This window comes from Salvelinus alpinus, chromosome 33 (genome assembly GCF_045679555.1).
Source record: "Salvelinus alpinus chromosome 33, SLU_Salpinus.1, whole genome shotgun sequence".
Lineage (NCBI taxonomy): Eukaryota > Metazoa > Chordata > Actinopteri > Salmoniformes > Salmonidae > Salvelinus > Salvelinus alpinus.
This window is the reverse complement of record NC_092118.1, coordinates 6,096,012-6,113,816: the sequence shown is the minus strand read 5'-3', so window position 1 is coordinate 6,113,816 and position 17,805 is coordinate 6,096,012. Positions and strand designations below refer to the sequence as shown.

The following is a 17,805-nucleotide window of genomic DNA, read 5'->3' as shown; positions in this document are numbered from 1 at the left end:
CGTCAAATAAGCATATGCAAATGTTCTTGCAGGCGATTCAAAAGTAAGCCAAGTAAGCGGCTTCAAGCGGTCCTGCACACGTCAAGTTAAGGCCTACAGCTGCTAAATATACACCTACACAGGCTAATTTAACTCGTTCTTTAATATGCTAATTTTACTAGCCAATTTCCCTAGCTCCTCCTTTCAACCAGATTTCAGTTTGAAGGAACTTCCTTTTCCACTGCAAGCAGTTTGAACCTTTACAAGGTAACAGTTTTGTCTTTGAAATTTGTTGTTACTGAATCGTAAAGTTTATCAGCTAGTTTACAGTGGAAGGATCTGTTTCTCATCACTGGCTATAAAATGCAGCTAACATTAATCTAGCACCAGGATCAGCAGTGCTTAGCATAAGCTAAGTCAGATAACGTAAACTCACTCACTTTTGTACATCGCCTTGGTCAGTACAATTTACCTTATTTTAGCGCCCCAAAAACGTAATACTTCCAGATCAACTGTAATGTCAATACCATTGTAAAGCACAATTTCTCCCCTTTCCAACAGAATCAATTACATGACCCCCACACTGCCCGTTTCTGCATGATTCAAGAAGGCAATGCGCCCCGTTGTTTTTTTTTTTTTAATGGCGGGTGGGGAAGCGAAACTAATGCGTGGTAGTGAGAAGGAGAGATGTTGTGTGGGAAAATTGCTTTTTTCACACAACAAGGTAAATTACATACTAGCAAGATTGTTGCTTGAATGCAGGGCCAGGCATACGTAGATTAGACAACGGAGATGCTCAAAATCCTGGTAGTTCTCGATTTTTGGACTATTGTCTTTATTTTGCTTTATCATTGACTTAAGGAAGACAAGCTACCTAAATGTGACTTATCGGCTAGTACTGAAGCAGGACATGGTTTTGAGTTACGTTTTTAGCCCAAAGCTGTGTATTTAAGCAAAACAACTTAAGCTAGGCAACTTCTTCAGCCTGACTGGCTTTCATTTAAATGCTAGCGTTAGTCGCGCTAGCTCATGATTAGCATGAAAACACAGAAAAGCTCACATCAAGCAAATTTGGCTAGTGACAACCTTGTAAAACCTTAGAAGTTAGCATACTTGTCAGCTTTCGAACAGAGTAGACTTTAATGTGCACATTCACTTTTTGAATATTTATATTACATCGAAGCTTATTAGGGTAGAATAACTTCAGGCATATACCCAGTACTTCTTCAAAGGAATAGGGTTCCCATTCCTTCCGCTTTATTTTCACACAATTGTGTCTTGCAGAAGGGAACCATGAAGAGGAGCTTGGAGTGGGCAAGGAGGAGGCTGATAAAGCAGCAGAGAAGACCTGATTCATCGAGTATCAATTAATTCTGGTGATTCTTACCTGGTTGGCATGCATGCACAACACAAGGTATGCAACATTAAGCCCAATCAAATAGCCAATGTTATTAAAACATGTATTCCAATTTACAGTCAAGCAACGTTTGTCAGTTGTGTTAATGTTATGAACTACAGGCAATCTATGGTTCTTGGAGTCAATGAATCAATTGAAAGTGACTACAATTAGACATACTAAAACTGTGCCAGTAAAGATGACAAAAAAGTAATCTGCTCTTATGGTTCTGTTTACATTTTTTCCAGACACTTCAATCTGACACTCTTGTTAATGTTTGACGTCAGGCAAAATGTCTTCAGCCACTGTAGGACGGATAGCCGCTGGTTGGCATGTGACTGCAGTGTCTGTGGGTGTACCAGGAAAGGACGTTAGAAGTTAGGGCCCCATGATATCGAAGCTTCTTACCATTTCCACTGCAGCCCAGTCGATATCGATTTAAAAAAACTGGAACAATAGATTGTGTAGCACAATGTACAACTCCAGTTTGCCTATTGTCCCAACAAATGTCAATTATACATTTTTACATACGTCAGAGTGCAGTTTATTTTATAGCTCTGCTTTCAACGCCATCCTTACCCACAAACTGGTTAGCAGACTCAGGGCTCTGGGTGTAAATCCTGTAATAACAGATTTAGATTTTTTACATTATCATAAGAATTTGAATCCCCAGAATGGACCCGACACTACCATGGTACACATGAGTACATGAAGGAGCTGTGGGACCTGACATAATGGTGATACGTCAACAGTTTCAGCGTAAACAAAACAAAGTAGATGGTGATACTTGACCATTCTCCCATCTACTGTACATTGACATGGAGATGATCAGCAGCTTCAAGTTCCTGGGCACCCCGATATCCTTTTCTGCCCTCAGTTACTTCACTCAAAGTCCCACTTGTGCTTCTCCACTACCCTTAAACTTGCTGCACCACGACCTATATACCAACTACAGTGTATTTTATTGCCATAACACATGTAAATGAAATGTTCATATTTACTGTAAGATTTATTTATGGTAACATTGAACATATTGTAACATAGTCCCTTGACATACATGACTTAACTACTTTGCATAATGCTCAGTTTACCCACTCTAAGAAATCATACTTGTATTAAAATATTAAAGCTGCATTATGTATTACTGTGTCCAATTGATTCTGGTTGGTTGTAATGGTTAATAATGGGAATTGATGGAGATTATGTAAAAATGTACCACTAGCCACTTTAAACAATGCCACTTAATATAATGTTTACATACCCTACATTACTCATCTCATATGTATATGTATATACTGTACTCTATATCATCTACTGCATCTTGCCATCTTTATGTAATACATGTATCACTAGCCACTTTAAACTATGCCACTTTATGTTTACATACCCTACATTACTCATCTCATATGTATATACTGTACTCTATACCATCTACTGCATCTTGCCTATGCCGTTCTGTACCATCACTCATTCATATATCTTTATGTACATATTCTTTATCCCTTTACACTTGTGTGTATAAGGTAGTAGTTGTGGAATTGTTAGGTTAGATTACTTGTTGGTTATTACTGCATTGTCGGAACTAGAAGCACAAGCATTTCGCTACACTCGCATTAACATCTGCTAACCATGTGTATGTGACAAATAAAATTTGATTTGATTTGATTTGAGTAATGTTTTTGAAAACTTTCACCACATAACTTTTTTTTGCTGATGGACAATCCTGTCGGAAACTTTCATAATATCAATTATTTTTCACCAATTAACATCGGCTGCAGTATTGCGAACTTACTAGGTAGTCATGCAATAAACGTTTAGGATAATTACCCTTAAATGAATTCTTTAAATCAAATCAAATTGTATTTGTCACATGCACCAAATACAAGGTGTAGACCTTACAGTTAAATGCTTACTTATAAAAATAAAAGTAAATAATTAAAGAGCATCAGTAAAATAACAATAGCGAGGCTATATACAGGGGATACCGGTACAGAGAATGTGTGGGGGCACCGGTTAGTCATGTCTACCTACATGTAGGTAGAGATATTAAAGTGACTATGCATAGATAGAGTAGCAGCAAATAGTCTGGGTAGCCATTTGATTAGATGTTCAGTAGTCTTGTGGCTTGGGGGTAGAATCTGTTTAGAAGCCTCTTGGACCTAGACTTGGCGCTACGGTAACGCTTGCCGTGCAGTAGCAGAGAGAACTGTAGCTGTGTCTCCACTGGCAATCCCAGCCTAGGAATGCTGAAGCCCCTGACGTGAAAATGAAAACCTTCTCCATGGTTAAAGGGTATGTGTTCCCCCCTGAAAAAGGGAAGGGGGGAACATTAAAGTCCATAAGTAACACTTATTGGAGAACACAATACTCTAAGTGAAAGTAGTTTGGGATTTAATATATTACATTCTTAGGGGGCCTATGGAAGAATAAGGCTATAAAATGCTGTCCCACAGTTGTGTGAGTGATTAGGTGATGTTTTACTGATGTGGGCCGTGTTACTTCAATGATCATGGTTTTGCATCTAACCTTCCACCTCCAGAAGTCAGTCCCTCCAGAAACATATGACTCTTCTCTCTATTGCTCTTTGATTGGTACCAGGTGGGGAGCGCTCTGCTTTAAAGAGAGAAGCTATGTCTTTGGCCAAAAGAGATTTCTCAGCATAGTTGAAAACCTCTCTGAAGAGGCTTGAGTGTCTATTCATGTAAGGCAGGAGACCTAGACATTCCAGACCCTTTTTGAATCTATAAAGTAAAAAAAGTCAATGAATTTGCCCTGAAGAATTTAACTAAACTTGAGATTCCTTAGAAATATGGAAACTCACTACTCAAGAGCATCCCGTATCCTGCTTTCTAAGTAGAACTTAGAAGGGCCCTAAGAACTTAATTTAGCGCGTGAAGAAGTTAATTTAACGCGTGCACACGTTAATTTAGCGCCTGCATCTGCTTACTTTACACACGCAGCATTAAAACTATCGCGTTTTGACCACGTGCTTTAAGACCCAAACGGCGTTCCATAACTGAGAAAGGGCCAATTAGTTAGCAGGCGAACGGAGGAGTGCCCTCGCCTGCGCGATAGCCTCCTCACAGAGAGGAAGCGCAATAGTATCTTACCTGTCCTTCACGGAAGCGTTTTGAGATCCGCTACAACACATTTGAAACAGCTGTTGTTTACTGGGAGGAGAAAAGCATGCACATATTTCAAAACATTATGCTACTTAGCCTTTTCTCTATAAAATGTCTAGCACAACTACTACTTTTACTTTACACATTTAAATTGTGATTAAACCCTTGTAGCCTAAATGTAATTTGAACGATGCCGCTTGAGTGAAGGAGTCTCATCTCCTTCCAGCGCATTTGTTTCCACATTTCCTCCCCTCCCCTCCTCTCCTTGGTTACGTTTGACCTTTTTCAAAAAGAGGCGAGGAGAGGATGGAGGAGTTGAGCAAACCAATTGAGAATCTCCCCTACACCTAGATGCCATCTCCTGACAATTGCATTGCAAAACAAGACACATTTCTGTTCTCTGTAAACATGGACAACAGAGCTCAGTAATTGCAGTCCCCCTGGCAATGGTGAGTCAAGGAAATTTCTGGTTGCTACATATCGGTGTCTGCAACCAAGCAATAACCAAGAATTGACCAATGAGAACACAGGTATATAAATTCACGGAACTACTATAGAAGATACGTTTTAAAACTTTCGCGGCTTATGTGATCTTTTTCTGAAATCAGAAGTTTTGTTGTCTGCTGTTTTCGATTGGAATAACTAGCACCAGCAGGTAAGATCAGTGCATTAGGCAACATCACGTTAGTACAGTTGGCTAACAACTTAGTATCACTGTACATTATTTACAGTAACAGAAGCTAGCTGCGTGTTTTGACAGGTTGTTAGAATAGTTTGTCACATCATCATCAAAATAATCTGTCAGCCCCAATATTTCCATACTGGGCTGAAATCATTGTGTGATTTTATTTTAGGCCTATGTATTGTCACACCCAGCTAGCTAACATTAGATACTTTGAAATGACTCAACAAACGCTACAGCTAACTAGTTGTTGATATGCACTTAAACATGCACTTGCTTATGCTTGTGTGTGTTCTAATGTGCTGAGCAAGTTGAGATGTTAAAGGTTAAACACTATTCATTTAATGTTCCATCTATACATCCGATCTGGTCACTGTGATTAAATGTTACATCTTATAGTCATAATTACAAACTTTCCAGACATGAAGCGGCCCATCTTCAAAAAGTTGCCAGATAGGAGCCTGAAAGACACCAGCCTTTGTCTGTTGTATGTGCCCTCAACACCTGTGCGCTGCTGGGCCTGTGTCCAAGCCCTCGACACCTGTGCCTGGATGGGGCTCTGTCCGTCCCCTCGACATCTGTGCCCGGCTGGGCCTCTGTCTGCAGACTGGTCTCATAGACCAGACATAACATGGTAAACATAAATCAGGGACACTCAAATGAGTGTTACATTTATTTATTTTTTTATTATTTTTTAAATTTTATCCCATTTTCTCCCCAATTTTCGTGGTATCCAATCGCTAGTAATTACTATCTTGTCTCATCGCTACAACTCCCGTACGGGCTCGGGAGAGACGAAGGTTGAAAGCCATGCGTCCTCCGAATCACAACCCAACCAAGCCGCACTGCTTCTTAACACAGCGCGCCTCCAACCCGGAAGCCAGCCGCACCAATGTGTCGGAGGAAACACCGTGTACCTGGCCCCCTGGTTAGCGCACACTGCGCCCGGCCCGCCACAGGAGTCGCTGGAGCGCGATGAGACAAGGATATCCCTACCGGCCAAACCCTCCCTAACCCGGACGACGCTATGCCAATTGTGCGTCGCCCCACAGACCTCCCGGTCGCGGCCGGCTGCGACAGAGCCTGGGCGCGAACCCAGAGACTCTGGTGGCGCAGCTAGCACTGCGATGCAGTGCCCTAGACCACTGCGCCACCCGGGAGGCCCCATGAGTATGTTACATTTAGTATGGTTACATAAGACATAAGGTTACGAACGTCTACCAACCCAAAGGTTGGTGTTTGAATCTCATTATGGACAACTTTAGCTACTTAGCAACTTTGTAACTTCTTACCATTTTCTTGCTACTTACCCTAAACCTAACCTAACCCTTTTAGCTAACCCTAACCTTAAACCTTCAACCTAACTCCTAACCTTGAATCCTATCCCCCAGCTAGCTAACATTAGCGTTAGCCACCCCAGCTAACGTTAGCCACAACAAGTTGGAATTCGTAACATATCATACTTTTGGTTACAACATTTGGTTACAACGCCAAGCTGCAGTCAGGTCAAGACCCTGGGGAGTTTGATGAGCACACAGATGAGCTTCCCTGAGATGGTTTCTGATAGTTTGTGTGGAAATTCTTCGGTTGTGGAAACCCACAGTGGCTGGTCTCAGACAATTCCGCAGGTGAAGACGCCGGACGAGAAGGTCCTGGGCTGGCGTGGTTACACATGGTCTGCAGTTGTGAGGCCAGTTGGACGTAGTGCCAAATTCTCTAAAACGACGTTGGAGGCGGCTTATGGTAGAGAAATTAACATTTAATTATCAACAGCTCTGGTGAACATTCCTGTAGTCAGCATGCCAATTGCACGCTCCCTCAACTTGAGACATCTGTGGTATTGTGTTGTGTGACAAAACTGCACATTTTAGAGTGGCTTTTTATTGTCCCAGCACAAGGTGCACCTATGTAATGACCATGCCGTTTAATCAGCTTCTTGATATGCCACACTTGTCTGGTGGATGGATTATATTGGCAAAGGAGAAATGCTCACTAACAGGGATGTAAACAAATTTGTGCACAGAATTTGAGAGAAATAAGCTTTTTGTGCAAATGAAACTTTTCTGGGATGTTTTATTTCAGCTCATGAAACATGGGACCAACACTTGACATGTTGCGTTCATATTTTTGTTCGGTGTATTTCATTTCCCCAACATGTGTGCTATGTGCACTGATTTCAAACAATACGGGTAGATTTGTCATTCTCACGGCTTCAATTACTTCCTTGATTTACACTCAAAACAATTTAGCTAACATTAGGTTTTCGGTGTGAAAATGAACTTAAATGTATAGATTAAGCCCTTTCTCTTAATAGAGATAAACAAGATTGAACTCCTGTGGTGTTTTGATTTAACACATTTACCCTTTTACAAGTTTCAATCCTGACGAAGGAGAGCGGTTTGACAAAAAGAAACAGGTTTTCATATTAAAAATGTATGGGTGATGATGACAGATTTACGGGGTAAGAGGAGCGAGAATTGTCAGAAGAAGCCCGATGCTTTTCTACTGTCAGATTTTCACAGTAGGAAAAGATAGCATAAAAAACTAAGATTCAAGGCTAAATACAGCAGCCGTGTCGGGATTCGAACAAGGGGTGGCATTGGCGAGTATGTTCCTTCTTGGTAGAAAATGCCCCCCCGAATTCCCTTCACTTGTTAATTCCTGGTGTCACAACCTCATCTAATGAGCGATATCCTTGATGCAGTAGGGAAAGAGTTAGACTGAAAATCTAATGGTCTCTGCTTCGGTTTCGGCAGGTAGCGTTTTTCTGGCAGCAGCAACCTAAAGGTTAGTGGTAAGGCTTTGAATCCCAGGTCCAATGGGAAAATCTGGTGGGGAGCGATCCTAGACCTAGATGCCATCTCCTGACAATTGAAACGTAAAACAAGACAAATTTCTGTTTTCTGTAAACATGGGCAATAAAGTATTCTTCTTTAAACATGTTAAACTGAGGATAAAGTAAACCATACCTTTTAACTTCCTATGGCTGCAGGGGCAGTATTGAGTAGCTTGGATGAAAGGTGCACAGAGGTGCCCATAGTAAACTGCCTGCTCCTCAGTCCCAGTTGCTAATATATGCATATTATTATTCGTATTGGATAGAACACACTCTGAAGTTTCCAAAACTGTTTGAATTATGTTTGTGAGTATAACAGAACTCATATGGCAGGCAAAAACCTGAGAAGTTCCACTTCCTGTTTGAATTGTTTCTGAGGTGTCAGATTTTCAACCAAGCTCTCATTGAAATTACAGCGAGATATTGATGAGTTTTCACTTCCTACGGCTTCCACTAGATGTCAACAGTCAATAGAACTTTGTCTGATGATTCTAATGTGAAGGGGGCCGAAGGAGACAGGAATGAGTAATCACTGCCACGAGCTGATCACACATTCACCATACGCCTTCACATGAGGAGGACGTCCGTTCCACCGCTCTTCTGAAGTCAATCTAATTCTCCGGTTGGAACGTTATTCAAGATGTATGTTAACAACATTCTAAAGATTGATTCAGTACATCGTTTGACATGTTTCTACTGACTGTTACGGAACTTTTGGACATTTCGTCACGTTATAGTGGAGGAGCTTTGTGACTTTGGAATTGTTTACCAAAGGCGCTAACCAAAGTAGCTAATTGGACATAAATAACGGACATTATCGAACAAATCAAGCATTTATTGTGGACCTGGGATTCCTAGGACTGCATTCATCAAAGGTAAGGAAACATTTATCATGTATTTTCTGGTTTCTGTTGACCCCAACATGGCGGCTAATTTGGCTATTGTCTGAGCTCCGTCTCAGATTATTGCATGATTTGCTTTTTCCGTAAAGTTTTTTTGAAATCTGACACAGCGGTTGCATTAAGGAGAGGTATATCTATAATTCCATGTGTATAACTTGTATTATCATCTACATTTATGATGAGTATTTCTGTTGAAACGATGTGGCTATGCAAAATCACTTGATGTTTTTGGAACTAGTGAATGTAACGCGCCAATGTAAACTCTGATTTTTTGTTATAAATATGAACTTTATTCAAACAAAACATGCATGTATTGTGTAACATGAAGACCTATGAGTGTCATCTGATGAAGATAATCAAAGGTTAGTGATTCATTTTATCTCTATTTCTGCTTTTTGTGAAAGCTATCTTTCGCTGGAAAAATGGCTGTGCTTATTGTGGTTTGGTGGTGACATAACATAATCGTTTGTAGTGCTTTCGCTGAAAAGCATATTTGAAATCGGACACTTTGGTGGGATTAACAACAAGATTACCTTTAAAATGATATAAGACACATCATGTATGTTTGAGGAATTTTAATTATGAGATTTCTGTTGTTTGAATTTGGCGCCCTGCACTTTCACTGGCTGCTGTCATATCGATCCCGGTAGCGGGATGCAGCCATAAGAAGTTTTAACATTGCATGCTACCTTTTTTAGAGTTAAATGCGGTAGTTAATTTAGGACTAGCCTACTGTGATTAATAAAATGTGTGATTATAATTTGTTTGAAACAAAGCAAAATGAAATAAAATTGTAGAAATATTCTAGAGTTATTTTCCTCTGAGACTTCTCTGTTACCACTCGAATCTGCTGCCATTGCTGTGCATTAAAAATGGATGAGTGATACGGTTTCTTGTTCCATTTTGCCCATTTAAAGACCATCTCCAATTCCCTGAGGGTTGTCAGTGCCTTCCACCAAAATAGCACCAAATCTATGTGTGAGGACAGACACTGGGAGACGAGAAGCAAGTACAGGGAGTGAAAATTTCATAACAGACATGAAACAAAACACGGACAGTGTCTGGACATGGGAAACATAACAAGAATACAGGAATACAGGAATAGACAAATAAAGAGGAGGCAATCATAAAATGATGGAGTCCAGGTGAGTCCAATGAAGCGCTAATGCGCTTAACGATGGTGACAGGTGTATGTAATGATGGGCAGCCTGGAGTGAGAGGGGGAGCGGGAGCAGGTGTGACACTATGCTGTTACCGATGCACAACAACCAAGCGGTCCCGTGTGGCTCAGTTGGTAGAGCATGGCGCTTGCAACGCCAGGGTTGTGGGTTTATTCCCCACGGGGGGACCAGGATGAATATGTATGAACTTTCCAATTTGTAAGTCGCTCTGGATAAGAGCGTCTGCTGAATGACTAAAATGTAAATGTAAATGTTAGCTATTTGAGGTAATTTACCCATATAAAAGTCCACTAGTTTGTGTTCACCTGAAAGGCTGTTTTGTGTGAATGGTCATCAGAGGTCAGAATGGGGGTCAGTTTGATGGGCTACACAGTGTTGCCAACTGTCGCTATATTTAGCAAGTATTCAGACCCCTCTAGCGACAAAAAAAATAGACTGGCGACAAATATAGCGACTTTTTCTGGTGTTATTGGAGACTTTGAGACTCTGACGTGAAAGCACGTATCGTTCTTACTCTTCTCAATGAGCAGCGGGTGCTGCCGTGGTCCCCACCCCCGTCCCAAAGCACTCACAGGCGGCCCAGTCCTCGCGCAGCAGTCCCTCCCAGCTGCAGTCAGAGCAAGAGATGTTCACCCCTCCGCGTCCAGATTGCAAATGAATCGCGCATGCGGGAAGCCGTCGCTGGCTGATCCCGCCCTGGCTTACATTCAGGGCGGGATGTAAATGTAAAATGTTCTTTGTCTAAAATAAATCACTGCACAAAAATAAATCACTGCATTTGACTCACACAGCCTCAGTCACTTACTCACCTTGTCCACTGTGTGTGTGCCTCTATGTGACATAAGCTAAACATCTAGCTGCCTAACTGTACACTCAAAAATACAGAAAGGAGTGGGAATCAAACCCTGAATTCAAAGTCTGGTTGAAGTCGTTTATTGGAGATGATACACAGGCATACTTACTGCCTGTATTGTAAGGCTGATTTCTACGCCAAACTTAGTGATGTAAAAAAACACATGCCAACTCAAAAACATACTCAAAAGGCAAAGCCTTATAACAGTTCCACCCAAAACAAGCTGCCAAATCTATAGCCCGTGCTGTTGTGGCTTTCCTCAAGAAGTGTTGTCTTAAAAAAGAGAAACTCCTGGGGATAGGGACTGACAATGCCTCTGTTATGACGGGGATGAACAAATATCTGGCCTCTAATATCTGGTCTCAAATATCTGGTTCTTATTCGCTGTGTGTGCCACGCTTTGCAGCTTGCTCATTTGTAGTTCTAAACATACTCACTTTTTGTCTCTCCCACGACGTTATTCCTCTCTCCTACAGCGTCCATCACAATTACATGCACATGGCCAATTATGCAAATTAGGCGATGACGTCATTCAGCGACTTTTAGGACAGCCAATAGCTACATTCCTTACTGAGGAGTTGGCAACACTGGGGCTAATTTAAAAGTTACCATTGCATTTCCAGCTAACATGTGGTGTCTTAGATTGGGGGCTAGAGAAGAGTTGTTACAGACTCCTGTAGATACAATCTGCCTATTCTGAAGTAGTCTCCTCATTGCATTGGAGGTGACGGGGTAGACTATCCGAGCTGCATTGGTTGAGTAGTATTGTACAAAAGCAACATGAAGATTTCTTATATACAGCATGTCTCAGTGGAGCTGACTATTCCTTGCACAACTACTAACTTACTCCGCTTCATTCCCTATGGGACATTTAAGTACATAAGACTATTCCTTGTGACATAGGTTATTATTGTGTTATTACCATTTTACCATTTATTTTTAAAGTAAATACCTGAAAATGCCAGAGCCAGCCTGCAGACCCTTATTCTACGAATGTAGTTTGAGAAGTTAGCGAGGTAACTTTGGTCAACTCTGAGTTCAACTCGGGATAACTGCTACCAATGAAGTCGCTCTCCTTTTAGCCAGGTACATTTACATGTCACCGAAATCTTCAGATCTAACGTGCTCCAAGGCAGGCTAACTCAGGCCTAACTACATTTATCATGAATTAAGTGTCTGAGCCGCGAGTTGAGGACCAATTAAATCAGATTCCCTCCCTCTCGCAAAGATTGCGTCGTAATCCGCTTCATTCATTTGAGGAAGACAACTGATGAAATAATTTATTAATAAAATATGCCAAATATGGTAGTGAGGGGAAACCCAGTGGGCGGCAGTGGGAGAAGATGGAACGAGATGGATTTTGGCCAACATTCCGCACATTTTCTCATCGATGAATCATTTGATCTCAATACAGATTTCTGTTCCCAAATCTAGAATCTGTTCCGAACAGAGTGGACTAAGATTTGTAGACTTTACCCTTCCTTCGCCAAAGTTTTTTTTAAATTGCGTTGTTTAGAAGGAGTGCAAAGGCGAATTCCGTTATTGCACACGCGCACTTCACAGAGTAGGCGTTCCCTAACGGAAATATGCAAATGTACTTCTGTAAATAACAACAAGCTTACACCCTGGGTTCTCACGCTGAGGTGTTCATACTTATATAGCCCACAATCAGTGATCACCACTGACACCACTCAGCAGGCTTCAGCAGGCTACGTAAACACTGACTGTTCTATTATTCAATGTTAAAAATGTTATGCTAATGAAACTACAGGAGCAACCCAATATAGCTAGAGTCACTGAGGACAAAACAGCTGGTAGCTTAATGTGGACTGTTTATAAGAATGGAGAAAAACATCTCCTCCTCCAGACTGTTCTGCATGTGTATGTGAGTGATGGAGACAGAAGATAAAAACATGTACTGAACACATACACAGAGTGGGATTTTTGATTAAAGAGCCCCTATGCAAGGTCACTTTCCTTGTTAAAGAGACAGGTCATGTTGATCCTCCCGCTAATGGGGAACCAGAGACGCTTATCCAACCCTGGGGGAGGAAGGCCCGTTCTTCTCTTCCTGTAAATAACTGTTTCAGTAGTGTATATATGGCAGTGTCTGATCCATTTAGAAAGTACAGGCTACCACTGAATCAGAGCAACCCAGTGAGTCAAACACGTTTCATAGAGCACCTAAAGAAGCCCTGGCAACAAATAAAAAAATCTATCAATGAAAAGATCTGATCAATACATGTTTTTGGAAACATTGTGCTACTCAACTGAAAACCTTTGGAAACTGGGTTACTGTTAATGTCACTTGAGAAGGTGTTTAACTTTAGTCTGTCCACCAATACACCACCCAATTGACTTTATGCATTGAGCATTGTCATGAGGAATGAGGCTTGCCAACTCGCCAGAGATAATAATGAAGCAAGCTAAGTAACTCTTCCTTTGTCACTGGTCTTCTCTCCTTCTCAGCAGCCTACTACATAATCACCACCAGATGGCGACTACAGACTAGGTTAAATAACCTCAATCAGACTGATGCAGGTGAAATCATCATTCATTTGGATCGCAATGGTTTTCTTTCATGGTCTTTCTTTCCTGTCGCCTGCTGAGTCTTGTGGGATACCTGTGTCCCCAGTGAAATGTCTAGGCGTCGTTTTAAGAAATAATGTGTCCTGTTTCTGTGGTGAACAGCTGCTTTTTTTTCTCACATTAGCCTCATTCACAACTCGTGTCACCAAGGCTACGCGACCTATGGGCCGAAATGCTGAGAAGCATCTATTGGAAATGCTTGATGTCTCAGATGCTCTTGGCTAATCCACTGACAATTTGTAGCACATAACTTATCAATTACAAACAAATCGTGTTATTTAAAAGGATTGATTGAATATGGTCAGCCTTGCGAATGGCTGGTAAAAACCTCACCTGTCCAAATTAATTTTAGCGCCCTCCATCACCAACTCTCCATGGCTCTGGGCCAACTAGTGTTAAAACTATGCTAGTTAGCCAACCCCTTCAACGCAGGTAGGCTATAACTTATGGAGAGTAAATGGCCGATTTATTCGGCAAAATAATTACATCACTGGCATGATGGCATTGCATTGCAGAAGAGGAGAATCCCTCAGCCCGCCTGCGCATCATTTTCAATCACGTCTCTGTAGAGCGGTCCACACTCCCTCTCCTCCTCGAGACGTGACTCTCCAGAGGCAAACCCTGCCTCGTGGTGACGTCACTCGCTCGGCTACTAGATAAATATGGGGATCCGTACGTTTCACTGGATCAAACCGAAACTTCTCTTCACTGAAGGATAGATCGCAAGTGGATTGCCTGGTTCAGGATTTTGGAATACGTCAGACCCACATCAAATGTAAGTTTTCTTATGGAATTTAATGATTTTACAGTCGTGATAATACATTAATTAGGCTATGACTGTTTCAAATCATTTGAGTTCAACTTCAATTTTAACATTGCTCAATGCTCCATCAAACCGTAATTAATATTATAGGATACAGGCACATTATTGTCTTAAATGACTTTGTTCAAATAAATATGACACAAAAGTTCATATAAACTGTGGCCTAATAAAGGATTAAAAAAAAAAAATCAACAGCTAGGCGTAGTGATGCGAAATGCATTTATTTTTGTCGGAGTTGGTTGCTTTTCATTTTTACAGCCCAATCTTACTAAAGAGTGCATCTATTTCACAGACAAAAAAGTAATGACTTTGAACAAAAGTGACAAATTGCGGAACATGGACAAAAGAAGAGGGAGCATGCCATTTCCCATGCACCTGCAGAACCTGCACAGAAGAAGCATGCCAGTGGACGACCGCGAGATGCGCAAGGCGCAAACTGGAGAGCTGTCCAACCTCATGCGCCGCATGTCCTACACTCCCGGCGACCCTCACAGAGACAGCTGTGTATCGGACTCGTCCGATTCGGTTATATCCTCCGGCAGCGACTCCGAGGGACAGGTGTACAAGGTGGTTCTCCTCGGCGAGCAGGGTGTCGGCAAGTCTAGCCTGGCACGTATTTTCGGTGGAGTCGAGGATGGTCACGACTGCGACGAGACAGGTGTGTGTCTGACGACCATTGCTGATGATGGTGGCGTTGAAGTTTATATGACATTGAGAATCCACCACAAAGCAATACTTTTTTAAAGCAAAGACAATAACTGTTTGACTGTGGCTGTCCTCAGCACCCCATTAGAGCTAATGCACATAGGCTCCAAACTAAGTAAATATAGGATTGGTTTCCATATCATCTTGGCACACAGGCTGAAGTACATTGATTATTGCTATTTCCATCCAGTCAGTAAGGCGCCACACATATCAAAGTACTGCTGTTGACATATACAGCCACAGACATAGTGGATGGGAGATATGAAAATTAATGACCGAGGGAAGGAGACAGTAATGCACAGTAGTACCCATCACAGATATAGGTTAATTGAAAGTTAATGAGCTGTACTAAAGGCATCATGAAATGGGCAATAGTGAGTGAGACCTCACACTTGACCCAGTTAGTGGGTATATATCATTTTGGCCAGGAGTATTTATCTGTCTGCTTGCTTTTGTTTCAGGAAACACGTATGACAGATCGATTGAGGTGGACGAGGAGGAGGCGTCCATCTTGTTGTACGACATTTGGGAACAGGTGAGGCGTATAATGCAATTTCAGTTTGACCCTCAGGAAATTGGTCTTAGTCGTAGCATATCATTTGATGTAATGTGTAGTGCTCTAATGCTGGTGTATAATATAAAATACCACTATAATAACTTTAATTTGAGCACCTGCAGCTTTTGATTAGATAAGGATTGTAACTAATCAAATTATATTTCTCTTTGCTTACAGGATAACAGTCAGTGGCTGAAGGAACAGTGCATGAGGATAGGTGACGCCTACATAATCGTCTACTCAGTGACAGACAAGTCCAGCTTTGAGAAGGCGTCAGAGCTACGCATCCAGCTACGCAGAGCTCGCCAGTCTGAGAACATTCCCATCATCCTCGTGGGCAATAAGAGCGACCTGGTGCGGTCCAGAGAAGTCTCTGTGGATGGTAAGTGACGGTGATCTCTTCTGTCCAAGGCATCTCTGTATTTGCATAGTGCTACTTCTTTAAGAATGACTGCTGTAGTTAAAGCTAGTATCAAGGTGTTATGCGAAGGCATAATGATGAGGGTGAAGTCACTGTCCCCAGGGAACACTATAGATTCTCACATGCGCCTCCCCTCCTTTTTTGTTGTTGCAGAGGGCAGCACCTGCGCTGTGGTGTTTGACTGCAAGTTCATCGAGACCTCAGCCAATCTCCACCACAACGTCAGGGACCTGTTCGATGGCATCGTCCGGCAGATCCGACTGCGCAAAGACAGCAAGGAGGAGAACGCTCGCCGTATGGCCAACTGGAAACGACGCGAGAGCATCGGCAAGAAGGCCAAGCGTTTCCTGGGCCGTATGGTGGCCCGGAAGAACAAGAAGATGGCCTTCAGACAGAAGTCCAAGTCCTGCCATGACCTCTCGGTCCTCTGAGAGTACAGTATCTGGACTGCTGTTCTCTCTTTGGCCTTCAAGACCAGACGCTGTGTGTTTTTAACACTAACCCCAAGGACTGATAGAGCTGTACAGAAATTATATATTTTATTATATTCATTAAACACAACAGACATGTCTATGTTAATGATCTGCATGAGGTTTCAGTTTAGTCTTTTGTCTTGATTATGTATAGATGTTGATACTTCTTGTGTATGTATATTCAATCCACAAGGCTTGTTATTTTCAACCATGAGTTGTAAGATTGCCTTGATAATGGGGGACAGTGTGTTTGGTTCTACTCCATTTAGTGTTGGTAGAGTTGTATATAGCCCTCATTAAAGATTAGATTATGGTCCTGAAAAGCAATGGAACTGTAAGCACCATGAGTGATGTCATTGCATTCTGTCACATGGAGTCATTTTTACTTGAAACTGGGTACGCAGGTTCGTACTTTGGCCATGATACTAAGGACAGGAATAATGTGTACTGGGGGTTAGGTCAGGTTTTGGAAAAATATATTATTCTATTGTCCTAACCTTCAGTCCAGATGTGAATGAAGAAAGCAATAATAAGTTATATTTGTCATGTGAATTTAATGTTTTGTTTCAAATACAGTTGATTTTCACTTCCTTTTAATATTCAATCATTTTGTTATGTTTACTTTTCTAATAAAAAAATGAAATACAACTATTCCATATTTTTTCTTGCCCAGATCATAAAACAATGAGACTACACCATAAACGAAAGTTAAATACACTACCGTTCAAAAGTTTGGGGTCACTTAGAAATGTCCTTGTTTTCCATGAAAACATACATGAAATGAGTTGCAAAATGAATAGGAGATATAGTTAAGATGTTGAAAAGGTTATAAATAATGATTTTTAATTGAAATATAATTATGTCCTTCAAACTTTGCTTTCGTTAAAGAATTATCAGTTTGCAGCAATTAAAGCTTTGCAGACCATTGGCATTCTTGTTGTCAATTTGTTGAGGTAATCTGAAGAGATTTCACACCATGCTTCCCGAAGCACCTCCCACAAATTGGATTGGCTTGATGGGCACTTCTTACGTATCATATGGTCAAGCTGCTCCCACAACAGCTCAATAGGGTTGAGATCCGGTGACTGTGCTGGCCCCTCCATTATAGACAGAATACCAGCTGACTGCTTCTTCCCCAAATAGTTATTGCATAGTTTGGAGCTGTGCTTTGGGTCATTGTCCTGTTGTAGGAGGAAATTGGCTCCAATTAAGTGCCCTGTCCACAGGGTATGGCATGGCGTTGCAAAATGGAATGATAGCCTTTCTTCTTCAAGATCCATTTTACCC

At 41.5% G+C, this 17,805-nt stretch overlaps 1 protein-coding gene across 1 annotated transcript; it reads left to right on the top strand.

The window, feature by feature from the left end:
• The first annotated feature begins 14,210 nt into the window (after nt 1–14,210).
• LOC139563055 (GTP-binding protein RAD-like) lies at nt 14,211–17,166 on the top strand. Its single transcript, XM_071381313.1, has 5 exons — nt 14,211–14,315; nt 14,656–15,021; nt 15,530–15,603; nt 15,802–16,006; nt 16,199–17,166. The coding sequence occupies exons 2-5, from the start codon at nt 14,667–14,669 to the stop codon at nt 16,474–16,476; spliced, it is 912 nt and encodes a 303-aa protein (XP_071237414.1). The 5' UTR covers nt 14,211–14,315; nt 14,656–14,666; the 3' UTR covers nt 16,477–17,166.
• The last annotated feature ends 639 nt before the right edge of the window (nt 17,167–17,805 follow it).